General features: G+C 36.8%; 1 protein-coding gene across 4 annotated transcripts in view; it reads left to right on the top strand.

Moving 5' to 3' along the window:
• The window catches only part of CPEB4 (cytoplasmic polyadenylation element binding protein 4), a 61,133-nt gene extending 37,983 nt beyond the window's left edge, over positions 1–23,150 (top strand). For 2 of the 4 annotated variants that reach the window (XM_027604982.2, XM_027604980.2), the window contains 7 exons: positions 7,402–7,425; positions 9,126–9,299; positions 12,667–12,756; positions 13,137–13,255; positions 14,891–15,005; positions 16,098–16,279; positions 18,732–23,150. In XM_027604982.2, the coding sequence (XP_027460783.1) occupies positions 7,402–7,425; positions 9,126–9,299; positions 12,667–12,756; positions 13,137–13,255; positions 14,891–15,005; positions 16,098–16,279; positions 18,732–18,959 (932 nt within the window). In that variant the 3' untranslated portion in view covers positions 18,960–23,150. The remainder of the gene's footprint in view (positions 1–7,401; positions 7,426–9,125; positions 9,300–12,666; positions 12,757–13,136; positions 13,256–14,890; positions 15,006–16,097; positions 16,280–18,731) is intronic. The other 2 variants (XM_027604983.2, XM_027604981.2) reach the window with 1 other exon arrangement.
• The last annotated feature ends 4,359 nt before the right edge of the window (positions 23,151–27,509 follow it).

Below are 27,509 nucleotides of genomic sequence, written 5' to 3'. Positions count from 1 at the left end.
TCTCAGATCCAGTGTTCATCTCAGAGGGTCCTAGAACTTGATTTTATCATATTTGATCAAGTGTTAGTTCTTAATAACCAACCAGCTAGGACCAGATACCAATTTATACATTTTAATAAGGAATAAAACTAAGTAGACCAGGTGCTGGAGGTGACTGACAGAGTCACTCTTTCTCCAGTAGCAAAGTCCAGATTATAGCAGATTACTTTAAAATCATGAAATTAAAGCAAGGTGGGGGTGGAGGGATGTTAAGACAGTTTTTAGTCACCTTGGTGTGGATGTAGGCATTGCCCATTCTCTTCAGTCAAATTTATGAAACCTCTTCTATGGCGGATAGCTTCTATAGATAAATTAATCTCATTTGTGTGTTGATGTTTTAGTAACTTTGCTGGCAATTTAATTCATGATTTGGGGGTACCTATCGTATAAATCTACTGTAAAGCACTATTTGTATTTAATGAAGATAACCTTTGGACTCATAAATACTACCCATTTCACAGAATTGTGATGAAGATGAAATGCATGTAAATCACTTAGCGTAGAGCTGCTACATAGTTAAAATAATTAGAATGTTTGGGAATATTTGTGGATAGGAATATTAGTGCGAATATACACATAAGTATTTTGGTTAGGAATATTAGTGCTGAAAATTTATAAGGAAAAAACAAAACGGGATTAAGATGAATGTAAAAATCATCTGTAGTTGAACATGCTTTCTTTGGCTGATTATTGAAATAAATAACATAAAAACTACTACATTCATTTTTAAATGCAGTCCCTTTGTATCTCCTATCCATGCAGTCTTTTCTTAAAACTGAAATAAAAGCCTAGTACATTGTGTTGCTTTAATTCATTATTCAATTTTAAGACTTTAAGGACCTGTAAGGAGCTGCTCTTCCCTGTCCACCATAAATAATCTATTCAGGCTTAAAAACCTTTAGAAAAGTGATTTTATATAGCTACTCTACTTGTCTCAACTGTAACTTTCAGAGCTTTTTCTTCCAAGCCGCTGTTGAGTTGAAAGCCATTTCTTTGTTTAGATAAAAATATGTGAGAACTGTTTACTCTCTTCACATGAACATCTGAATTTCGACGATGATTTTCATTGTATAACTCGTTTTGAAATTTTCAAGCAATCCCAAAGCTTTTTGGAAAAGAAGTGGGGTTTAAATCCTGAATAAATAAAATGAAAAAAAGATTCAGAATAGTCTACCAGCTTCAGCAGTTTATATTAGAGTAATGTTGGGATTTGCATGTACAAAGATAAAAAGAGCTTACTCATCTAGTGGGTCAAATTACTTTTTTTCCCCTTTGGCCATGCTCAATCATCAGTTTTTATACTACGCAGTGACCTTCATATACCACTCATGACTTTTAAAGACACTGCCCGTATAATTCAACAAATAATAATTGATAACTGTGCTAAGAGTGTTGTGGTGCACATTCTGGGGAAATCATTCAATCCATCACTGTTATTAGTTGTAGAGATTTTTTTTTTTTTTTTAGAGGACATTCTTGGGGGAAATCCTTGGATTTTAAGTGTATTAAAAAAAACCAAACTTCGTAGCTACTTTCTGGATGCTGTATTAGTTTGCTAGAGCTGCCTTAAGTACCACAGACTGGTGGCTTAAACAGAAATTTGTTTCCTCAGAGCTTCTGGTCCTGGAGGTTAGAAGTTTTTAGATCAAAGTGCCAGCAAGGTTCATTTCTTCTGAGGCCTCTCTCCTTGGTTTGTAGATGGCTGTCTTCTCTTTGTGTTCACATGATTTTCCCTCTGTGCATGAATGGTATCCTAATCTCTTCTTTTAAGGACATCAGTCATATTGGATTAGGGCCTACCTCCATGACCTCATTTAACCTTAATTACCTCTTCAAAGACCCAGTTGTCAAATACAGTCCTACTCTGAGGTTCTGGAGGTTAGGACTTTAGCATATGAATTTTGAGGAAGAAACACAATTCATCCCAGATCACATACCTTTTCCTAGTAAATTTTATGTAATAGGAATGTAGTTAGAACATCCATTTTATGGTTATGAAGAACAAGCCTGAAACTGACTCAGTTTCTCAGCCAAGTCAGAAAGGAGTGTTAAGCTTGGGCCAGACTTACCTCAGATTCCTTTGGTATGTCTTGGTGTAGTTTTGAGACAGACATCAGATTGAAAGGTTAATTTTCCCTTTACCCATCTTGAAAAGTTAGTCTGCCTGAGAAAACTAACATGCAATCCCAACCGCCTCTGTATAAAAGTGCTCCTGCATGGTCCTTTCTCCCCCCACCTTCCATTCCATTGTGTTAGCCTTCCTAGGTGGGGCATAACACAAAGGCATTGTGTTAATAGGATTAACTGCTTCAAAAATGAAACCGCAGGCAGACAGCAAAATATATTAGGTTTTAACAGATTTATGTATGTATTTCCTTTTCTCTGTGGATGTCTCTCCCTTGGAAGCATCCACTAAAACATTTGCTTGTCCCAGAGGAGGAGATTACTTAAGAGATCTTTTAAAAAAAGGTTAGCATAGAACAACTCTTAATTATAGTTCTTTGGAATGGAAGGAGGAAGATTGTTTGCTTAAACGTTGGGGGTGGTACACAGAAATCTATGAACGGGGGGGAGGGTATAATTTACCCATGAGAAATGTAGATTATAGTCACTTACTGAAAATGTATATAGTGTGGATCTAGTTGCTACAATAAGGAGGATGTTGAAAGATGCCTTCACAAAAAAGATACTATGGAAACATATTGTAAATTCTAAAGTGCTCTGCAGTTGTTAGCCTTCGAATAGTAATGAAAAACTGAGTAATTATTGAAGACAACCTCAGAATATAGACACAGGAGTTTACTTTTGCGGAAAGGAAAAAATTACTACTTACTGAACATCTGACTGTGTGGTCATCATGTGTACATAGGGTATCTTTTGTTATTCTCTGATCAGCTCTCCATTTTTGTAAAAAACTGAAGGTTAGGGACGTAGAGAAACTAGAGTCCCATTCTTTGCCCTTTTTTCCCTAAGATAGCTCTTTACAAATAGTATCTTAGTCTCATCTTTATTGTATCTTATTGACATTCTTTGAATATTGTACCACCAAGTTAGTATAAACACAAGCCAATGTGACATATGAAATCTCAACCACTAGGCATATATTTAAAATAATTTTGTGACAGTGAGTCAGTCCATTACATTATGGGTTGATTTATAAGATCATTTAACAAAAAATAAATAAATAAATAAATAAAATGATTCTTTGCATCTTTGTTGAATTGTATGCCCTGGTCTTTATGATGGTTGTCTGCTTTTTGGTTCTATCATCTTTATTGTTTTGTTAACAGATTAATTCCTTTTAGCTTCCAGTCTTTGACTTACATCTTTTTAAATGATTTACTAATTTAAGTAATTCCCTTACATACTTTTTTTTTTAGTCCTGCTGAAAAAATCAGTTATTTGATAACATCTTTTAATCTGAGCCCTCTCCCCTTGTTTTTTTCCAAATAGAATTGCTATCTGCTTTCTCAGCTTGGGGGCAATGAGAGGTAGATGGAGGGCCTGAGGTGGGCCAGAGTAGCCTGAGTATGGGCAGTCTTTCATTGCCTACTAAAATCTAGTAATATCTTATTCATCTTCTTTACAAAGATGATTAGGTCTTCTCATGTAGGAAAGGATGTTTTTCTTTAATATACCATTTGTTTGTTCTTAACATAAGTACCAAGAAGAAAACAAAAAAGGGTCTGTGAACAAGTGTAGTAATATAGTTAATGTAAATAGTACAGTGAACAAGTGTAGTAATATAGTTAATGTAAATAGTACAGAAGGGGGTAAATCAAGAAGTGAAATCCTTCTTTCTTTCCCCATGCCAGTTTTTCTCTCTAAAGGTTCTTGTGGTTGTTTCTAGAAAAAAGTTTTACGCACATTCCCACATACCTGCTTGTATTTTCTTTATTTCTACATGTACACAATAAGAATCATACAGTACACACATAGAAAACTCATGGAAACTACATCTTAGAGAGCTTTAGATATCAGCACATGAATATGTGCCACTCTTTTTTGTTTTTTTTAAAGATTTTATTTATTTAAGAGAGAGAATGAGAGAGAGAGAGAGCACATGAGAGGGGGCAGGGTCAGAGGGAGAAACAGACTCCCTGCTGAGCAGGGAGCCCATGCGGGACTCGATCCCGGGACTCCAGGATCATGACCTGAGCCGAAGGCAGTCGCTTAACCAGCTGAGCCACCCAGGCGCCCCTATATGTGCCACTCTTAAAATGGCTGCATGCTAGGTATTTACTTCTTATGATTGTATCGCTGTTATGGATACTTTATTTCTTTTTGATTATAACAAATGTTATAACAAGTGAGAAAATAATATTTTCTAAGAAAAAGTCTCCATTTTTATAATGAAATATATATAGATATAATGTATATTTTAAAAAGATTTGAAAAGTCTTTCTGTACCTTCTTTGCAAATCTAGTCTCCCAGAGTAGTAAAATGTTTTACTAGAGGGAATTTAATGGTGAATATAGGACATTTGTAAGCAATCCTATGAAGACATTTTGGGAAAATAAAGTGCTTTTCAATAGCTCTAATAGCAACATGTATCCAGAAATTATAAAAATTTATAGCTAGAATATTTCCAGTCTATTAGAACATTCTTGAATCATGTTAGTACTGAATATGAAGTTATCGAGGACCTTATAAGTAAAAACTAAGAAATAAAAATAAAAGATAAATGTATAAATAGTAGTCATTTTAAATCCTATGGGTACTAGAAGATTTGTATTCAATAGCAGCTTGCATTTTAAAAATCTTTTTAACAGTGTGCTCTTTGGTGATTAAAGGAAAGATCTGGGCAGAGTTTATTTCAGCCAACTTAGCTAGAAGTTTTCCGAAATGTAGATTTCTTTAAACATATTTAAAATGAATTATTTTTTTTTAACTTGCCACTTCCTTGGATGTTTCAGAACCATCAAATAATATGCAACAGTTGATAATCATGAGATTGAAAATCTGTCTGACATTTTCCTCAGTAAAGTGGTAAAGATCTGTGTTACAAGTATGGCATCATAATAATCTTAAGCCAAGTATAATTTGAAATAGTTGGGAAAAAGGTGCTTAGTACATCTTTCACATGTAGGGTGAAGGGGCACTATTTACCATTTTGTTACTGTCTGGGTTCTGGTTACATAGGTATGTTCATGTTACCAGAAATTCATTGAATTCTGTACTTACGCTTTGTGTACTTTTCTGTATACATGTCATGTCAAAATCTACACTGAAAATAATGTATAGTTATTAACAGCATTATAATAAGTAGAAGTAAAAAAATTAAACGCTGTCATTTTCTGTGTTTCAGAATATCATTGTTTTTAATTTTTAATACTAATTTATATTAATTTCCCTTTCTGATTTGGCAGATTTTATGGTTGTAAGCATTGTACACCTATAACTTATTTTCTCTCAATGTGGGAAAACATTTCTAGGTAGTTTTCAGAATTTAACCATGAATTCTCTTAGATTAACCAGCTTAATTATGTGGTACAAGATCAAAGTTTGAAAGAACATATTTAAAGAATTTGAGATTTATTTGATTTTTGCCTTTAATCTGTAGTACTTACTATTCCTGAAACTGTAGTTATTTTTGATAAATGGAAGCTGTGAGAGTTTTATGTTAATTTTGTAGCTTTTAAAAGTCTCTGTTCTTTTCAAATATCCTTTTTCTTGGAAATCTAAGCAGCTCAATCAACTTTTTAAGATTGACAGAACCAAAATTTTCAAATCATTTATTTTCCCAAACTCCCTTATCATTGAAGCAGTCATAGGAATAGAATGTTCTTAAGCATCTGTTTTTATGATATCTTTGTCTTTTTAGCCTATGTCAGGTTGACTGAGAAAATACCTGCCCCCCCACCCCAAATTTAAGACCTCTAGCAAAGTGAAATCCTAGCTGAGGGAGATTTTATGTGTTTTTAATCCATTTGTTCAAGTACTTTGGTGAAATTCAGTGTATCTAGTAATGGAAGAAATGTATTTTGGCATAAGACAATTTCATTTTGGAAAATATGCACATGGTACTTCCAAGTTACAACTCAGTTATAACTGAGTTATACATATTGAGCATTTATGTAGTGGGCTAAGAATGAAAACCCTGACCAGTCTGTATAATGACTTCTTAAAGGTGCTACACCTTCTAACTCAGGAATCTTTCCCAGCTTCCTATTTGAACACTTCTCTCTAGTCAAGCTCTCGCTTGTTCCGTATGCTTCTGTTCTAGGCATCTTTCCCTGAACATTATAGCAACCCTATTTGCTGTGTTGCCAGGCCTGCAATGCCCTTTCTCTGTTTTTTCCTTAAGGTCTCAAATGCTATCCCATCTCCTCCTCAAATGCCACACCCCTCTCTCTGATTCTTTAATCGGAGCCATTTGCTTCTCCTCCTCTGTTCTTGTACCTAACACATAACTACAATAGCAATAAAAATAGGTATGCTGCATTGTCATTACTTGCTTACGTGGCTGTCTGGCATTTAAGGTTGCTAGTTCCGTTGTAGTCAGGGCCATGTGCTGTTTATCCATAGTCCCTAGCAAGACAGGCATTTAAGCAATGTTTGTTGAATAGGATTAAGGTAATTGGACAAGCTGGGCTTATAAGTGCCAGTTTTGTTTCAGGGAAGACATTTTCTCAAAAGTGTCTTGATTTAAAGTTTATACTACCATTTCCCAGGTATTCAGGGAAATACATATTATATTATATTATATTCTTTTCTTTTCTTTTCTTTTCTTTTTTTTCTTAGCTGTAACCTACTTGGCAATAAAATGCCAGACCTTATACTTTTCAGCATTTAGGACATGGTGGAAAATTTGACAAGGGACAAGAAACTTCCTTTGGCTAAAAGGAAATTTATAAGTTGCCTAAAGATTTCATTTGTTATGATTTTCTTTATTAGGGATTAATCATAAAGCCATGGTGTAAAATTGCTGTTTATCCTGTACTGGTGAAAAAGTCATGAATTAAATATTGAAATATTTACTGAATTGCTAGTTAGCAGGGAATTTTGGGAGCATTTAAGATCAGTGTGGTAGGACTTGGTTTAGATCATGTTACATATTACCTGAGTGTCGTACTAGTCTGGATCCGGAGTGACATGACAGTTACAGCCAACTACTTATCTTACCACAAGTAAAATTCAGTACAGCTTTACAGTGTCCTTGAAGAACTTAAAAAAAAAAAAAAAAGCGTGCATTAAATTGACCTCTCACCATCCAAATTCCTTGTTTTTGAGACATTTACTAGGAAATGAGGAACATAGCCAATTTTTTTTTTCAGGTTCAAAAGCTGGTAGATGAAATCACAGTTGATTCTTTTGACAATGTTTGAAAGGTTGTTTTTTTTTTCTCATTTGACATGCAGCAAGGACATATGGGCGAAGGAGAGGTAACATTATTGTTTCTAACTTTTGAACGTACCAGTTGTATTTGGAGAGGACCTAAGTTTGCTCAATTTCTTACCCTTGTGAGGAAGGTGGGGAGGGGGAAATGCGACAAAGCTTTGATCCATACATACTTTGTATGTCATAGTTAAGGTTATAGACTTTCTAATTTGAAGGAGTCAGAATGGTAGGATCTGGATTCGAATCAGTAATGTCCTGTATTATAAACTCAACTTACTTATATCTGCAGATTTATTTCACCTTTTTCTTTTCTGAAAGGAATTTCTTGGAAGAAAAAAATTAAGGATCTTTAAAAAGGAAAATATAGTGTGACTTGATTATATTGGAAGCTCAGTTATACTTGAATACCTTATGTCTATTTTTTTCTACTAGGTTAGCCTAATACATTTGGTTTAAAATGAGATTAGCTAAATAAGTGACTACTCCTGTAAATTTCAAACATTGGGGGAAAAAGCTCTAGAAATTTTAGAGAATTTTAAAGAATCATTTCCTAGAGGTGCCTGAATAAACCTTATTTTTGCCGCCTGTCATAGCTTTGCCTTTCTACAAGCAAGTAAATTAGATAGTCAAATAGCTCAACTTTCGAATGTAAGTGACTTTTAAAAATTATTTAGGAAAAAACCTCCAATTTTATAGTCCTTTTTTATCTTCATTATATAACTAGAGTTTTGTAGGGTAAATTCATAATAAATATACTATTACTTGGGTTTAGTTAGGAAAGCTGCAAGGAAGACAAGTGTGGCAACAAAGACATTGGAATGTTTCAGTAAAGGAAGAGCACTGAACCTACATTTCTATCGGATCCATTAACAAACTCCTTATGTAGTACCTAGAAGTAAATTGGCCAGCCTGACAAGTGACGAAACAGTGCTTGAAAGATTCTGCTTTTTGTAGCTCCGTGTTTTGCTTATGATTTCCAAAGTTCATATTTTGTTGTCCGGTAAACACGGGAATAATATTAACCACATTGGCATCTCTGGTCTTTTCTGCTTATATATTCTGTATGATAGGATTTTCAAACAGCAAACTTCATGATGACTTTTTAGAATTAGATAGCTCTAGTGGCAGCTGCTAATTACTCAACTAAAAAAAAAATAAATCTTTAGCATGCCTAAAAATCTTAAATTCTTTAATACTAGGCAGTGAAGTTGGATAACAGCCATCAATGGGTTTTGATTATATCCCATTAAGGTAAACCAAGATGAGTGCTCACTTTAAAAATGGACTTGTTCATTTTAAGGACAGTCTTAGAGGAAATTGGGTAGGCTATATTATTTTGTGTTTTAAAAAAATTTAAGTGATCTAGCATCTGATAGTCGAATCTAATCCTTAGTGTACATGTCTAGGCTGCCTGTGGCCCTGGGGCCCTGCCAAGGCAATGCAGTCTACTGCCAACAGCTTTCAAAAGAGTGCTCCCTCCTCCTGTACTTCCGTTTCACCTCACTGAAGTTTCTGGATCCCAGGGGGATAGTTGAGCAGCCTTCTATTTAACCGTGTACTTTCTCTCTGACTCCACTAAGACTTCAAAGTGATGGGAATTCAAGAGCATATCTAAGTGATTCGCTATTCAGTGAGAAAAATAAAAGCCATTTTATTGAATCTGCTGTTTTCCTTGTTTCTTGTGTAAGATCAGCAATGGCAAGGAACATTTGTTGTTAGCTTTTTTTCCTGCTTTCTATTCCAGGTCAGTCTTCACTGTTTCCAATGGAAGATGGATTCTTGGATGATGGCCGTGGGGATCAACCTCTTCATAGTGGCCTGGGTTCACCTCACTGCTTCACTCACCAGAATGGAGAAAGAGTGGAACGATATTCTCGCAAGGTGTTTGTGGGCGGATTACCTCCTGACATCGATGAAGGTATATTTACAAAGAACTGCTAATTGTACAGTGCCTGGACTGTGGCACATAGTAGCTAACTCATAGATAGTGGTTGCTGTTATTCTAACAATCTTATCTGGCTCCAGGTATTCAGTTTTGATTGCATTGTTCTCTTGTCCTGTCTTTCTATCCTGGCATATAAGATTAGTTTACAACAGAAGGGGCGCAGGACTTCGGGAACCAGCTGAAGCAAGTGATTAGACTAAATGAAAAGAGTACCTCTCGTTGGGAAACCCATCTCAGGGGTTCTGTTGTGGGCAAACATAGTGCTTACTGCATTTTTGTCTGTGTGTGGTGCCTTGGCCAGATATGTTTTCCAGTTTGTTTCCTACCTGCTCCAGAAATGTAGTTAATTAAAAATTTGAAATCTTAGATTAAGGATGAATTTTGGAAAAATACGCCCTAAAGTTGTACCACAAGAAAGGGAATCTTAAGAGTTTTATCATTTTCTGAGTATTTTTTCACTTGCCAAATATTTACAGGCTTTTTAAAAGTCACACACTGTTCTTAGGTTTGTTTACAGTATAACCAAGATAGAAAGTCTTTGTGTGCATAGAGTTTCAATTCTAGTAGGGAAAGGCAGATAAAAAGTGTGTAATCATGCAAGAAAATATCAGAGAGTAAGTATTGAAAAGAAAATAGCATAATATTGTACTGTTTTGTGATATGATTCAGGGTATCTTCTTAGGTGGTTTAGGAAAGCCTCTTGTTTCTTTTTATTTAATTAATTAATTAATTTATTTATTTATTTTTAAGTAGGCTCCATGCCAAGTGTGGAGCCCAATGCAGGGCTTGAACTCATAACCCTGAGATCAAGACCTGAGCTGATATCAAGAGTTGGATGTTTAACTAGTGACATTCACTCTTTGCTCTCTTTTTGTATGTAAGCAAATAATTCATTCAGGTGAGCCACCCAGGTGCCCCAAGGAAATACTCTTTAAAGGAAGTGATATTTGAGCTGAGATCTGCCTTAGGAGCCAGCCAAAGGTTTAGAGGATTAGTTGTTCAATATTTTCTGCATCTGTGGGCCTAAGTGACCCTAGTTCAAGTTCAGACTAAAACTCAAGTAGCAGACCATATAGCAACCATATATCCTTAGTGGTGGTGGTGGTGGTGGTGGTTGTTTCCCTAATCTCTTTTGTCCTGGTTTCCTAAATGGAAATGGCAATAAACCAATTAATGTTATGGAGAATAGAATCGTTTTCTCTAAAACTCTATAAGGTCTAATAGTAAGGTTTTAATAACTTCCAGTTTAGACTGAGATTAAATATATTGAGTCACTTCATTTTCCTTAAGATGGGCAATCTTTTGGAAGGTTGAGACAAAGTTTTCAAAACGCCAAAGATTGAAATAAACACAGTTCTCTTTTGTTTTGTTTTGTTTAATCTATGAAAAATTGTCTTGGGTGGAAGCTGTGTTGGGATTTCAGGCTAGACTGAATCAGTCTTGATCCCGCTCTCAGAGGACCTAGCTTTCCAAAGTGTTCATCCTGGGCTGACCATGTGGTCACAATATTGGCCTCTCTAATAAGCTCCTGGGTGTGGCCTGCTCTTTTCTTTACCTGGAATTCTCATTTTCCTTAGTATTGTGGATTCTTGTTTTTTTGGCCCTTGAAAGTCAAGTCTTTAGCCCAGATGGTGTTTAATGAATGAATTATTTGCTTACATACAAAAAGAGAGCAAAGAGTGAATTTTATCTGACCTTGCCTGGAATAAACTCCTTCTGGCCCAGATAGTCTATATCTTTTTGGAAAATTACTGAGCAATCTTAAATGTGCAATTTCTAAAATTCTTAGGAGCACAGATAAATATGACTAGTCTGGCAAAGGAGATGGTTTAAACTGAGCAAAATTAATGGGAATTATGATAATTATCAAGCATGTTGATAAATCAGTAGCAATTTAAGTAGACAGACCTTTCTACTATAATGTAAAATATGTATTCCTGAGAATAGTGTGTTCTGTAGAATTATACACTAAAGATTATAAGGTTTCTGGGGAAATAGGGAAGCAAATAATTCAGAACCCAATGACCTTTGTGCCGGAAGCACTAACAAAAAGAGAATTAATACCTTGAAAATAACTTGGACAATTCAGGCAAGTAGCTCAATGTAGTTAGAAGCTGCCTCAAGGAATACTGAAAATGCACAAAACCAACAGAGCAGAAATGCTGGCTTGCAGGCTTGGAGGCAGCGCAGATGTAATCAGACCTCTGAGCACCTGAGAAAGTGCACACTCCCAGGAGATGAGAGCCCTGCAAGGTTGGGAGTGTGCCTCTCTAGCAAGAGAGCCCTGGTTGCTGTGCTCTTTTTTTATTTCCTTATAAGAGAGTAGGAGGGCTCCTGCCTGCATATCAGACAAGTGAGGGGCTTTTTCTCTTCCTGGTGAAGGTTATAATTCTACTACCAGTATGCTAGCTCACCTTGCCCAGGAACAATCATTTGCGAACCAGTACAACTTCCAGATTATAGTGATTTCATTCCTCTCTTCACCAGTCTGTCTTCATGAGCTAAATGGTACTGCAGAAACAGGCAGCATAGCAGAGCAGACTGTACTGTTTTCACAGTCTGGAGGAGAGGAAAACAGTTCTGCCGGCTTGGAATTTGAACACATCCCCCATCTCTTCTTTTCCTCTGTCCTGCCCTCCTCCCAGGTCTTATCTATACATGCTTACCTACTCTTTCCAGAAGTTCTTTGGAAATTTATTTTCCTGTTGTCTACTCATGAGTCTGGTCATGAGGAAATGGTACGGGCTGGGAGTCATCTTACAGAACAAATGGCCTCTATACTTCTAGGACTGTCAAAGATGTAAAAGACAGGAAAGAATGAGAAGCTGTTCCAAAAGTGAAGAATACAGATACCCTATAGGGACAGAACATCTAAGTGTATCGTGTGTTCTGGATAGGATTCTGGATCAGAAAGGGGAAAAGAGATACTATTGGGATAGTTTGAAATTTGGATGGAGTCTGTGAATTGGGGAGTAATATTGTATGAATATTGATTTCCTGATTGGGAAGGTTACATGGTAGTACATGAGGAAATGACCTTGCTTTGAGCAGGTGCCAGTGGTTGTATTTCTGGGTTATAGAGCATCACGTTAGGAAAAAAAAAGGTAGGTAGGTAGATAGGTTGATTCATGCATACATAGAGATAGAAAGAAGGAAGAAGTGGAAGGCAAATGTGTAAAATAGTAACAGTTGGGGGAATCTAGATGAAGGGGCTACAGGAGTTCTTTGTATTGTTCTTGTAAATAGTAGATTTGAAACTCTTTTTTTCTAAACTACTTCCCCAAAATGATTATAGAAATATTTACATTTACTTGTTTTGCTTTGCTTTGTTGTTCATTAGATGAGATCACAGCTAGTTTTCGTCGCTTTGGCCCTTTGATTGTGGATTGGCCTCATAAGGCAGAGAGCAAATCCTATTTTCCTCCTAAAGGTAATTCTCAAGATTCAATATACGTGTACAGTGTATCCTTATATTGTTTAATGTTTAGCCTTTTCATAAAAGTTTACCTTTGCTATAAGATTTTCCATTGTTAAACTTATATTTTCCCAAATGCATCTTTAAATTTATACCTAATACGTACTTTCAGTGCAAATTTAATTTTACTTTAAAAGATGTTTCAAGATAACAAACTGAACTTAATGTTGATACTATCAGACTTTGCGTAGGAAGATTTAAGTTTTCTTAATTTTTTTTTTTTTACTCTTTTTCCCTTCCTTAGTTTCAGCTTATACTTCCTTTCTGTTGAAGAATTAAAAAAAAAATTTAGGGAACAAATAAGTCTTTTTTTTTTTTTTTTTCCTTTTTATCAGGCTATGCATTCCTGCTCTTTCAAGATGAAAGCTCTGTTCAGGCTCTGATTGATGCATGTATTGAAGAAGATGGAAAACTCTACCTGTGTGTGTCAAGTCCCACTATCAAAGATAAACCAGTGAGTGCTGTCTAACATGAAAATAGCTTCTTGTTTTTGCCTTCATATCTGCTTTGTTTGAAAACCCACAGACATCTTGATGTATCTGTTAATTGATGTTTGTTATCCACTTACAAACTACTGTTGTTGCCAACCTCATAATGTTGACATTCTATATTATTTACACACATTATTTTGACATTGAATTTTTTTGTTAATTAAAATAGTGGTAAGTCTTTACCATTAAAAGATTTAACTTGATAATGCATTTGATAAAGATAAAGTAGCTGAATTTCCTCTGAATAATAGAACTCAAAAATCACAAATAGATATTTGTCTGTCTCCTTCCTCTCTTTGTTCAAGATTTTGCCCAATACGATCCTTAACTTTTTGCACATGGTACTCTCCCAAAGTAAAATGAATTATGTATATACAGAAATGTGCATGGCCTACTGTTTTTTCTTTTTGAAAAAGTTTATATCATAAAATTTAGTCTTTAGGAATAGTAGCAACTGGCCTATTTGGACGAATCTGGCAAATTAACAATTTATTATCACTCAGCCAGATCTAGTAATGGGGTACAGTTCAGAATGGAGGTGCCTATGGGTTCAGCTCAAGCAATAGCATTTTAATGGAGCTCCTCTTGGTATCTTGGGATTGCCTAAGTCCGGAACACTTTTCCCAGAATTCCCATGGCCTAAATTCTTTATACTTGACTTATGTTCCCTTGCAGTCCCCATAGGTATTTGAATTTGGGACCTCTGGCTTAGGACTTTGTTGATGTGCATATTAGGAATATCCTACTATGAACCCATCCATAGCCTTTGGTGTGGGCATTTCTAACAATTAATAAATGCAAACAATAAAAATAAGGTACACGATTCTTAGTTGACTAAAGCAGTGGACACATTGAAGTGTTTTTTTTTTTTTTTTTTTAGATTTTATTTATTTATTTGAGAGAGAGAGAAAGAGAGCACGAGAGGGAAGAGGGTCAGAGCAAGAAGCAGACTCCCTGCTGAGCAGGGAGCCCAATGTGGGACTCGATCCCGGGACTCCAGGATCATGACCTGAGCTGAAGGCAGTTGCTTAACCAACTGAGCCACCCAGGCGCCCCACATTGAAGTGTTTTATCATAAGTTTGCTGCAAATATATACATTTTTACTTGGAAATGCTTTTTGAAATAACGCAACAGATTTGTTAGGATCAGGAGTAGTTTGTGTTTGTAGGATTGGACACACAATCCTAGTTTACTTAGCACTGTATTCTGATCAACATCAAATACTGTACTAACTTACATGATGTGGATATTGGGGGGTTGGGGAGGATAGAAGCCCAAATAATTTGAGAAATAGCTGATTGACTTACCAGTAATTAAGGAAATGTTAGTGATTTAGCTTATAATAGATAATAAAAATTGAACTTTCCACTTTGGTTCACTTAAAAATGGTTCACTTAAAAAATCATTTGGTTTACTCTTAAAAATGAAATGAAGGGTTGGGCTATGCTATATGTAAGTCTTCTAATTTTACAGCTTTATTGATTTATAATGATGTGGATTATTGTTTCTCTTAAAATACTCTGCAATAATTTTTAACTTATTTTCTCATAAATTGTCTGCATTAAAAATGAGACATTTCGGTTTGTCTGCTCTCTAGGTACAGATTCGGCCTTGGAATCTCAGTGACAGTGACTTTGTGATGGATGGTTCACAGCCTCTTGACCCACGAAAAACTATATTTGTTGGTGGTGTTCCTCGACCATTACGAGCTGGTATGATGAAACAAACAGAAATACCCCATTTACCCTTCAGCATAAGAAATACCTTATAAAGGTTTTTAGGAAAATTCTCCAGGAGCATTTGAGTTAATGTCCAAGAGCGAGAGTTTTAGAGTCAAAGTATCTGATTTTGAATTCATGTGCTCTGCTCCCAGTTAATAGTAGAATGATGTTGGACAATTTATTTTCCCTCATTTTCAATTTCCTCATCAGTCAAATGGAGTAATAAGTGTATCTGCTTCATATAGAATTGTTCTGAGGATTAAGTGGGAAAAAGTGGTGCCAAGTGCTGTGTGTGGTGTTAGTGAGCATCATTCTCATCATCATCTGGAAAAACCCTTCGAGAGTAGATTGTATGTCAAGAATTTCAGGGTTTGTTTCCTATGCCCGCATTTGCTTACCAGGTATCTACTGAGCTCCGAAATATAGTAGGGTTCTCAGCAGTGCATCATATTTTTAAGAGTAGTACTTACAGGAGAAATTTCATCCCCAACTTCAAGTAAAATGAGGTTTATTGGTGTAAGTGAGGAAGAAAAACATAAAATGAACAAGAATGCTGTTTCAGAATTGAAACATTTCATGGAGAACATGATACATTCATTATTTCAGGTTTTTATATAAAAAATTGGTGAATAGCTAGACTGTAGGGAAAGGTAACAAGGATTTGATGATGATAATGTGGAAGGACCTCCACACAAAGTCTGCCAATCAATTTTCTAGTGTTCACATGATTGTTTATATTAAGCAATACATTATTAACTGTAAATATATGGTGTCAACATGGTATAGAAGCAGACAGACCAGGGTGCCAAGCCCAGCACTATCACTTAACCATCTGTGCCTCGATTTCCCCAGGAAATTACTACCTACTTCCTAGGGTTGTTTGTGAAGATTAAAAGAGAACATACATGAAGCACCCAGCAGAGCACCTGCCCTTACTTAAAAGATTAAAGATTAATGATTGATTTAGTAATTATTATAAGGATATGAGCTCAGAATACAGATGAACTGCTTTAGATGAAACCTTTGGTGAACTAGATGGATTTTCCTGATTTCACATACCCTCTTTGCTCCTTTTTCATTTAGTGGAGCTTGCCATGATAATGGATCGTCTGTACGGAGGTGTGTGCTATGCTGGCATTGATACCGACCCTGAGCTGAAATACCCAAAAGGAGCTGGGCGAGTTGCCTTCTCTAATCAACAGAGTTACATAGCTGCTATCAGTGCCCGCTTTGTTCAGCTGCAGCATGGAGAGATAGATAAACGGGTAAGTCGTAGATTATGTTCTGGAAAGTTCTAGAAATGGCCCTCTCAGTGTGTCATTACCAAGATTGGAATGGGGGGATTTTATATGACAGTAAAATTGGCAGCTGACAGTTATGCCTCTAGGACCAATTAGATGTATGCTTTGTAATACATCTAAGGATTCCTACGAATTTTTTCTATCCCTTCGTGTTTTGAGTAGCCTAACCAGAACGCTGTATCAATTTCCTCGGGGCAATTTAATCTCCTAAGCTATCGCCTCCGTTCATTCATTTATTCAGTTAGTCAATCATTCAGTAAATATCATTATATCAAGTACAAACATCAATGCCCTTGAGATCTCCTGACCTTTTTTTTTTTGATCATGAATACCTCAGTAAGCCCTATTTTTCCAGTGTACTGTGTAACAAATGACTGAATAAATTCACTTGTAGGACTGCATATCTTGGCAATATTTCATTGTAACAAATTAAGTAGAAGTCATAATCTTTTTATTTGTAGTGTATTCTACCACCTGAAATTAGGTAGTAATTAGCATTATTTTCAGCACTTTAAATTCCTCTTTGTTGGTTTAGCTTCCCAATTAAAAAGATGGAGAAAACCTCAGAGATAGTGTTCTCCTCTGTTTTCTAAGGTACTGTATTTGAAACTCTGTGTTCCGTTGTCCATCTTATTTCTTTGCATTCACAGATTTATTTCTTATCTTTGTGTTTCATGCATTCGACCAACGTTTTAGCCTCTAGGACAAGAAGTCCCTGTCCTCAGGAGTTTATGTTCTGATAGATATAAGTGTGTCTTATACCACTGATACTACTCAAAGTGTGGCCTGGGTATCGACTGCCAGCAGCCAATGGTTACTAGCTTGTGGTGAGATAGGAATTTACACCAGAATGTGAATCAGCTACATTAGTAAGCATAATGTTTAGTTCAGCTGACTTGTTTTTTTTTCCCCCTCGTAGAAAGACTCTCTTGATGAAAGAAGCAATGCGTTGATTTATATTCTGGTGTCAGCTCCTTATTTCATGGGAGACTGGCACTTTCATTAGGACTGACTTAGATATCAACACTCTGAGGCATTGTGCTCAAAAAAGTCCTTATTGATTGATTGTATTGTGCTGTTCTCAATTCATTATGTAGAAACTATCAAGTCAGTAGTGGTTTACACTTACTGCTTATGTTTCATTTCATGTGTATACTACTTCAATGTCAGTATAAAATATAAGATTATAGTGGATATCATACTATATTGTGAATCTATAAAAAGAAAGGTATAGCTTCTATTATAAACACAGAGGAAGAAGGCAAGACAAGTTGCAGTATACATTAACAAGCCCACTTGTTTTTTATTCACACTAAAAAATACCTACATCCGTGTAAGCAGGGTCCTCTGCCTCGCTGCTTCATCCCAACAAAGGTGTCAGAGGTGTAAGGTTAGTCATTGGAAATGCAGACTTCATTTGCGTTCCTCTGCGATCAAATCTTTGACCCGTGTTCTTGCCACTCGGTAGATGTTATGGAATGGCCTCAGGCCCAGAAGGCTGATGCTCTAGTTTTGTCTGCTCTTCCTGTCTTCATGTCCCTCGTCTTGTTCACAGCTAACCCTTGTCAGGATTCCTTGTCAGAACTAGATAGCACCAGTGGTAGTGATAGCCTGGTATAGGGGAATTTAACCATGAATCTCTCCAGGGGTAAAAGTAACCTACTCTTTTCTCACTGGTGAATTAATAGCCAGATTATTTTTAGTGCTTGAGAGACCCAAATGACAGGTTGGCCTATTGAACACTGGAACAGACCCAGTTTTATAAATTCACCTCTGACTTTTAGACTGAAGTCAGCCATTCTTACTGACAAAGAACAAAGCAAGGTTTTAGGTTGTGAGGACTGTGGCTGAATCTTGTTTTCTCAGAGTTCTGAATTTGTGGTTATAACCCAAGATGTGTACACTGTAAATAGAAACCCTGACCCAGGCTTTATTACAACTTAGAAGCTCATGACGCAGAAGCCACGCATCTTCCCTCTGATGTGAATATTGAAGCGCTGTTTTGTGGAACTGGGAAGCCCTTAATTGGTTTGTTTACATTATAATTCCACATATGACAAAAATCCAGATCCACTAAATAAGTGATGATCTGGGCCTATAAATACTCTTCTGTGGGTTTAATCTCATAATGTTCTAAACAGTTGGCTTCCCTTTGTGATTTCTGGTAGAATCGCATTTTCCTTTGAAAAGTGGCTTTTTCATAAGACAGAAATGTAAGATGATGGGTGTAAAAACCTTCCCAGGTTCTTAGAAGATGGATTCTCTTAATTCCAATGAAAGAGTTACTGACCCTTGTTTTTGGGCACCCTGGCATAGATTCACTCAGACAGTGGATGGAAACGTACGCACCGTAGTCAGAGTTGCCTGGGCCATTCATGAAAAAACATGAACCCATTTCTTTTCTTTTTAATTGCAGGTGGAAGTTAAGCCATATGTCTTGGATGATCAGCTGTGTGATGAATGTCAGGGGGCCCGTTGTGGGGGAAAATTTGCTCCATTTTTCTGTGCTAATGTTACCTGTCTGCAGTATTACTGTGAATATTGCTGGGCTGCTATTCATTCTCGTGCTGGCAGGGAATTCCACAAGCCCCTGGTGAAGGAAGGCGGTGACCGTCCGCGACATATTTCATTCCGCTGGAACTAAAGGGTAACTACAGTGCTCGTTTTCAGGCCTCAGAATAAGTGCACTCTTCTGTTAATTCTGACCCCTTCCTCAACCTCTTCACGCCGGCATGTCCTTTTGTAGCAGCCCGTAACTTAACAATAGTATAATGCAAAGAATGACCTATAATATAGGCGTTTTGTAGATTCTTGTGTCACTGGAAACAATATGTAAGAACTCCTTTTTCATATTGCCATCATGTTGCGTGGAAGTTTTGTTCTCTTGTTTTGCTGGAGACCAAGAGGATCCAAACTTCCTGTAACATTTTCTTAGAGGAGAAAGAGAAATATTAAAAGAGAAATGAAACAATAGAGTATTTTGGGTTTTTAAGTAAATTATTGTTAATAATATAACATATAAGAATACTTTTATGAAAATTAACCACGCACCAAGAACACTATCAGTCTGTCCTGACACAGTTTTTCCCCCAGAGAAGTGCTTTTGCCTTTTCCTTTCTCTCTTTCTTTTTTGCCTCTCTTTTTTCCCCTCCCCCCTTTTTTATTCATTTCACAGCAGTGGAGGAAGTTAACAATTATTAACAGGAAAGAGCATGTTAAAGCAAACACAAATGCATGAGCAAGATTGAAGCAGCATTAGAACAAAAATTGTAAGGGTTTAGAGGCCGAATAGAATTTCATGACGCCTCAGAGTTCCTACTACATCAGACAAAAAATAAGTAGGCAGAGCTAGGTTTATTTTCTCTTCAACCATTTTTAAAACTAGAATGTAAAAATTGGGTAAATTTACTACTGAGGGGAGTGCACTTACTTCTTTTTAAACTTCCTTATCTGGTCACAGCCCCAGGAAACCTACCAAAGCTAGAATTAATGACAACTGGTGGGAAAACTAGCATTTCCTCTCCTGAAGAACAAATGTATAAATTTTATTTTTGATGTTATGTATAAACTCTCTATCCTAATTTACTAACACTCATCAGGTGTCAGCCTTTGCTCCATTTTGACGTTCAAAAACAAGACAGAACAGAACGGACCTAGAGATACCTCAAGGATATCGTTTTTGATTTTGTGTTATAGTACAATTGTAGCCAAAACTGGAAAACAAAACCAATATACAAATTGGCTGTTGATTGGCTTACTTTTAGATTTAAAGTTACTTTGGGTATCCTGTAATTTAGTTGTAACATAGAAAATGAAAAAAAAAAAGTTAAAAAAAAAGTTAAGTAGTTGCAAAGTGTTTTGCACTGTTGAACTAAGTAACTGTGTAAATCTGTGCAAAGGTACGTATGTTTATCTTACTCTTCCTATAAAATAAAATAACATTACCATTTCAGAACTTAGCATGGGACATAGTCAGTGTTTGAAGTGCCAACTTCATCAAGTAATGCATGCTTTATTATAAATAAAATTCTAGCTTTGAAAGGCGTTATTATGTGTTGAACAGTATGCTTCAGGAGTAAATTTAAAATAGTCTCTTGAAGCCCTGGTCATGGAAGTAACTTATTTTAATTGACATTCTCTTATCAAATGCCCTACCCACCATTAAAAGGATTATTACCAGTGTGCAAAACATTAAGAAAAAAAAAAATCTAATGGCAATCTTGCTAGTTGTGCTACCTAACAGTACCATCTTGGATCCTTCAAAACCAAAGACTTGCCCCAGCACTAAGGTGGAACCACCTGGCTGATGACCCCTACTGATTATCGTTAGGAAAAGCAGTCCTTTATTTTTAATACAGGCTTTAATGAACTATATACCTGTTAAGTTCCAAAGGTCAAAATGGAGGCATATGCTGTCTAATGGTCAAACACAGAAAGGGAGCTGCTTTTAAAGAATTCCCTACAAATATTGAAAGCAGTCATGCGAATGGAGGGTGCTCTTGTGTAGCTGGTCAGGGACTTTTTTTTCTTTTCTCCTGAACTACATAATTCTAATCAAAATGTTCATTTGCCTCTTTTTATTCTTTTAAATGCTTGTAGGTGGCTTGGGGTGTGCTATTGTGCTGTTCCTACTCAGTAAACAGGTGTGATGAGTTAACAAGAAATAACACTGTTTGAGAACTAGCTTTGAATAATTTTTCCCTTTGTACATGACCTGCTGAATTTCGGTACAGTGTTTTTGTAGCTAACTTATTTTGTCATGCACATAATGTATATTTGTTATGCACTACTTTTGTATATCTTGTTTTTCCAACAGTGAACATTTTTAGGCACACTTTTCACTGACGGGATATCTCTTTATGCAATACCTCAATTTTTCATATTGCAAAGAGTAGCTTTTTGTACTTTTATTACTGAGAGATCTTCATATACTTCATTTTTTAATATAAATAATTTTAATAAATTTTATTTTCTTATATTCTGCTTTTTATACATTTCAGTGCTCTGCATACATTTTAAATTATGAATGTTGTGCACTGGCAATGCTATTTTAGAGTCTGCAGAGAAGAGAAAGCATGTTGCTTAAACATCCTTCCCCAGCACCAGCTATTGGTGTACCTATAACTTAAGAAATAGTTTATGTAAAGTCACAAATTAATGAAGAAAATTCGCATGAAAATGACAGATAACACTGTAGTTCCTAAAAAGAAAAAAAAATTAAATGCATAAGCATAGGGTAGAAATTTAAAATAACAAAATTGTCTACAGCTTCTTACTAAGTTTTTAAAATTATTCATAACGCAGACATTCTTGGTGAATGTTTAGCCATTTTTAATATTAATAAATTGATGTTAAGTGTTCGATTCAGAGATGTCTGCTCTTTTAATTATAGATAAAGAAAAAAAAATAGCCTGCCGTGGGACAGGTGTGTAATGTTAGTATGCATGACTAATGTAAGAAATTGTTATTCTACTAATATTTACTTGTGATTGTGTGACAAGCGTGTTTACAGATTATTTGGTTACACTTCAATTTACAGGGCATAAACAATTATTATCTATTACTCTGAACTTTATTGATTACATGTCCTTCAGATTACATGGGATTGTAGTTGGGAGTTACCATGTAACTCAAAACATAATTAACATGTAATTAGTTTACAGATTTTAGGGTATCACTTCAATTTACCAAGCATGTAGTTCTAGCGCACTAGCATGGCACTGGCCATGTACTTACAATGTAGTTACAGAGTAATTACATGGTTATTTTTGCAATGTAAAATAAAGTGTTTCTGATTATTTTCTATGTAAAGGAACCCTCTCCCTTCCCCTTCGGGCCCCACGCTTTGGTATAATATATATACTTCTCCATACACAGACCTCTGCAGAATGCAAAATAAAACTTGCAGTGAATGAATTTAGCATTTTATGAGAGTGCTGTTGGAAAGACTTGATAATTCACCCCTTTTGTTTTGAAGAGTTGAATCTTCTGTTAAAAGGTGATTTAAAACTTGAATGTGATGAATTGTGGCAAGTTAACTTCAAGTTATGTGCAATACTTATTTCAAACTTTTGAAAGATCTTTGCAGTGTAATTCTTTGTTTTTAATTGCAGACATTTAAAAATGTCATTTTCTACTGTTAAGAGTAATCCTCTTTCTTGCTGGTGTTTCTAAAGAAAAGAATCAGAAATCAATCTTTCTACTAATGTAAATTTGAGATTATTTTTAAAAATGGAATAAAAGAGGTTTTGGTCATTTGCTTTATTTTATTATCTTATTTTAAAGCTACTGTGATTGATAGCATTGTAAGAATTGGGACAATATTGTATTCAACTGTTTTATTTTTTATATTTTTAAAATTTAAAGTATAATTAGTTTTTATAATTTTCATCAGATTTTTGTTATATTTTTTGGAAGTGAAACTTTTAGCAAGTGGGTGTCTAGTTTTTACTAATCCCTAATGTTTTTTTTTCCAGTGTATTGCTCATATTATCAGAAGGAAAAGTTATTTAAGTATGTCAGTTAATTGTACTACTTGGCTGAATTTCCATATAGTTTTTACTGTGTATGGGGAGGTTGTAGTATTTATTATAGCATTTTGAATAAGGGTAATTCATTTTTTATTAAAGTCATTTTCACGTTAAGTTCCTATTTTTGTATGTTCTACTCTTAAGTTATATAACACAGTTCCTTTTTTAAAAGAGTTCATTTGTTGAAGTGCTAGTGGAAAATTAATGTTATTAAATAGTTTGCAAATGACTATTTATACCAGTATGCATATAATTTTTAAATATTTGTAATGTGAGATGTTGAATGAATAAAACTTTTAACTCAGCTTTCTTTTAATATACTTATTTATTGTGGACATAAATAGATTATGCTTCCATGATTAGGAATGGATCATTAAAAAGGTATGAGGTATATACTCTTGGGTCAAGGCAGGACAAACTGATACGAAAAGATGTCCAGTCATACGGGTACTATAGTGGCAAGTGTGCATTGCTTATGTAAGTTTATAAGTATCGATGGGTTGTTGTCTTTGATCTGCACTATTTGTTCGCATACTGCCCTGCGGAGTCCTTTTTTTTTTTTTTTTCTTTTTGCCTTCAGTATGTGTGTGAGGCCTCAGTCAGGATCCGAGCTTAAGGCCAAGTCAACTGCTTAAGGCCAAATGTCCAACAAAAGTAAGGGAACATGTGTCTTCACAGAGAAGGTCACTATCTGGGAAGTTTAGTTTGGGGGTCTTTGCCAACGAAGAGCCTTGATTTTTGGCCACCGTACAAGAGGATCATGGCCAACAAGTCTTGACTTTCAACCCCCAGTTCCTTCCGAGATCCTAACATCATAGGAGACGGCCTCAGGGATAATAATCTCTATAGCATGTGAATTGAAAGTACTGTCTTTGATCTGGCCCATTAATCATGTGGACTACCGAGTACTGTGATGTATTAGTATTTACATTTTAATTCTTTTTTTTAAGATTTTATTCATTTATTTGAGAGTGAGAATGAGAGAGAGAGAGAGAGAGCATGAGGAGGGGAGGGTCAAAGGGAGAAGCAGACTCCCCGCCGAGCAGGGAGCCCTATGTGCGACTCGATCCCGGGACTCCGGGATCATGACCCGAGCCGAAGGCAGTCGCCTAACCAACTGAGCCACCCAGGCGCCCAGTATTTACATTTTAAACTGCATTTTCAAACCTTTAACTTAAGGCTTTATTACGACATAAAGTATGACACGGAGGATATTCTGTTTTGTCAAATTTAATTTCTGCTCTTTCTCACCTTGAGTATAGTATTCTTAAGCCCAGAAGAAGCAATTCTCGTCCTGAGACAAATGGACCGTAGAGGTCTTTTGCTTCTAAATTTTTTTTTCCCAATATGCAGCTCTGTGAACTGTAGGGGGCGCGTGAGGGGCTGAACCAGCAGCACATGGGCTCTCCCAGGAATACCGGGTCACAGAAAGTTTGGCTGACGATAGCTAAAACTCCTGTTCAGAGTTCAGTGAAGGGTCCCTAAGGAAGCCCCGGGGACATCGGAGATGTGGGTGGCGTTTGGTTGCCACTTTCTACAACATCCCTTGGCATTCTGGGTTGGTTTAGGCACGTGAAGAGAAAAAAAACAAACATGAGTAGATTGTGTTTTTTTATTTTAGGGCTTTATTTTAGGCAAGTGCATATCAACTATAAGTGATGTAACAACTGAATCTTGAAATAATACGTAGGTGCAGTACTTTGGTGTTTTAAATCACAGAACAGTGAATCTGGAAAGGGTGTGAGAGGCCATCTAGGCTGTGTTTCCTTATTCACTGGTAGTTCACCCAAACTCACCCAAAAAGGAAAGTTCTCTACCCCATTCTTAACCACTATTAACAATTAAGTTATTTCATAACCTCTTTTGGTAATGGTTTTGTATCCATACCCAGTTCAAAAGGAAAATAATCTTCTTAGGAATTTTTTTTTTTTTTTAAAGTTTGATAAATACTCCCCTAATGTTTGGTCAGAAGTCATGGGGAAAGTAAATTCCTGATTTTAAAAATTAAAGAACTGTGAAGATATCGATGAAATAAAAACATTTAAAGGGTAATTCTTTTTCTGAAGTATGTAATGACAGAATGATAGACTTAAGAAACTCTTAATATTTATTTCACAAATTGTGATCTTCAGATCACTAAGGTCATCCTCTCTACAAGAAACAGACAAAAAAAATTTAAAGTTCTGTCATTAAATAAGCTTAGAAAATAAGGTACCCTGTTTTGTAGAAAATCAAAATATGCAGCTAGCTTGTTAAGGCTTTGAGAAGTTGTACAGTGAAGAAATCTATCTTTGTTTGTTTCAAGTGTCTCTCCCCCCACCACCAAATTACTTTGCCTATAGTCTCTGATTACAGAGAACATGGGATCCCACGGGACATGCTTGGGATACGTTGCTGTACATTTTGGTATGTTTACTGGTATGAGGAAGTCGAAGAATCTCACTTTGGTTTTCTTTTGTTCTGCAAGGGCTCTTGCTCCTGTCCCTCCCTAGTCATACCCAGGGCTGTTGTCCTTGTCCACATTTAACTTTACGGGGTTTTGACATAGTTGCCTTGCTTCTAACCCCTGCACCATTTGCAGTTCAGCTCCCTTAATTCCCCTCCCTCTACTCCCAGTTCCAAAAGAGAGAAATTGCTTTGCAGAATGAACCATCACCACCTTGTAAAGCTGTTTTGACGATGCCACTCCCTGGCCCGTACTTCTCATGAGGGCCATCCCAGGTACTACTTCAGACAAGCCGCTTGTTTGAATCTGCCATTCATGACATGCTATCTTTCTGATCATTTATATCATTTCCCCCCTTGGAAAATGTCCCCCTGCACCCCTGCCGATGCTCTGAGAATAGGGACCGCAGGCTTTGAATAAACTCTTAAGAATTTGGAAAATGAGCATTTGTGCCCTACTATGAACTCTTCAGCAGTACCAATGCAGTCTCTCTTATTAAAGAACATTTTGTTTTGGCATGCCTGAATCTTGTTGGGATATTTTAAGTTCGAATCTTTTTCTAGTCAAATTCGGTGTCATTGTTGACTGGCTGGAAAAAGTGTCATATTGTGATTCAGTGTGGTCACCAGAGGTGGAAAAGTACAGTTTGTCTCAGGGAAGTTAAAAATGAACAGTGGCGTCCAAATCCAGTGCATGCGCAAGTCACCAGTGTTTTCTATTGGGTATAATCTGATTAAGTGTCAGAGAAAAACTGCTGGTGGGTAGATGGGGGTGGAGGGTGGTGAATCAGTGAATACAAATGCCAAAAGCTAAGCTTGAGCTTTCTTTATCCTTTTCACTGGAGTTCTATTTCAGTAAGCAGGGCTTTGATACCATAAAAATGTCAATGTGATTAAGCAAATGTCACCATTTTAAAGAGATTATTTTCAACTCATCTCTCACCCCCCCTCCAACACCACAAGAGAGAAAAGAACCAAACAGACCCAGGAACGACCCTCCCACCCCCACCCCGCTGCAGAACCCAGTAAGGGCAACACAGGGCATTTAAAGTTTGTTCTGAAATGAGTTACCCAGGATGAGAACTGGTGGTAATAAAAATCTGCGAAACTTCATAAAAGGTTTTAGGCAGGGTCCAGTACAGACCTGAGCCTCCTTATTTGAATGAAAGGAGGCATCCTTCACCTCTCATGGTTGAGGGAAAAGTGAAGCAGCCCTTGTGTGTTTAATGAAGATTTGATTTCAAAGACCTGCCACAAGGGTGGGGAGTGGGGGGGCGGGGGCGGGGGTGTGGAATGGGCTGGTCTATCAGGTGACTCTAGGCTCTCCTAACTCAGCAATGATGGAATGGTTCTGAGAGCAAAACCACTAATTGCTGACCACCTTGGTAGGTCAGGCACTTACATACATTAGCATAGTTCGCACCCATGTGAGGTACTGAACAGAATACAGAACTATCTCCAGGAAAAGTTGGGTGACTTGCAAGGTTACGCAGCCAGTATGTGGTAAAGGTTGGATTCAATCCCCATCTACCAAATCCCACATTTTTTCCCTGTAAACCTCACTGCCAGGGGAATAGCAATAGACAGGATATTTTTTTTCAGCTGGTATTTGCTTTTTTTTTTTTTTTATTTGAGAAAGAGCGAGAGAGCCAGCCAAGCAGGGGGAGGGGCAGAGGGAGAGGGAGAAGCAGACTCCCCACTGAGCAGGGAGCCTGAGGCAGGGCTCCATCCCAGGATCCTGAGATTCTGACCAGAGCCTAAGGCAGATGCTTAACTGACTGAGCCACCCAGGCACCCCTTGCATTTGCTTTTAAAACAGAAGCTTCAGGGGCGCCTGGGTGGCTCAGTTGTCAGGTCACGATCCCAGGGTCCTGGGGTCGGGCCCCGCATCGGGCTCCCTGCTCAGGCGGTGAGCCTGCTTCTCCCTCTCCCACTCCCCCTGCTTGTGTTCCCTCTCTCACTGTGTCTGTCTCTGTCAAATAAATAAAATCTTAAAAAAAACAAACAGAAGCTTCATTTTTTTTTCAGATTTTATTTATTTGACAGAGACACAGCGAGAGTAGGAACACAAGCAGGGGGAGTGGGAGAGGGAGAAGCAGGCTTCCCGCTGAGCAGGGAGCCGGACGCGGGGCTTGATCCCAGGACCCTGGGATCATGACCCCAGCCAAAGGCAGACGCTTAACGACTGAGCCACCCAGGCGCCCCAAACAGAAGCTTCA

Source organism: Zalophus californianus, chromosome 5 (assembly GCF_009762305.2).
Source record: "Zalophus californianus isolate mZalCal1 chromosome 5, mZalCal1.pri.v2, whole genome shotgun sequence".
NCBI classification, from domain to species: domain Eukaryota; kingdom Metazoa; phylum Chordata; class Mammalia; order Carnivora; family Otariidae; genus Zalophus; species Zalophus californianus.
Note: the sequence above shows the minus strand (reverse complement) of the source record. Positions and strands in the feature narration are given on the sequence as shown.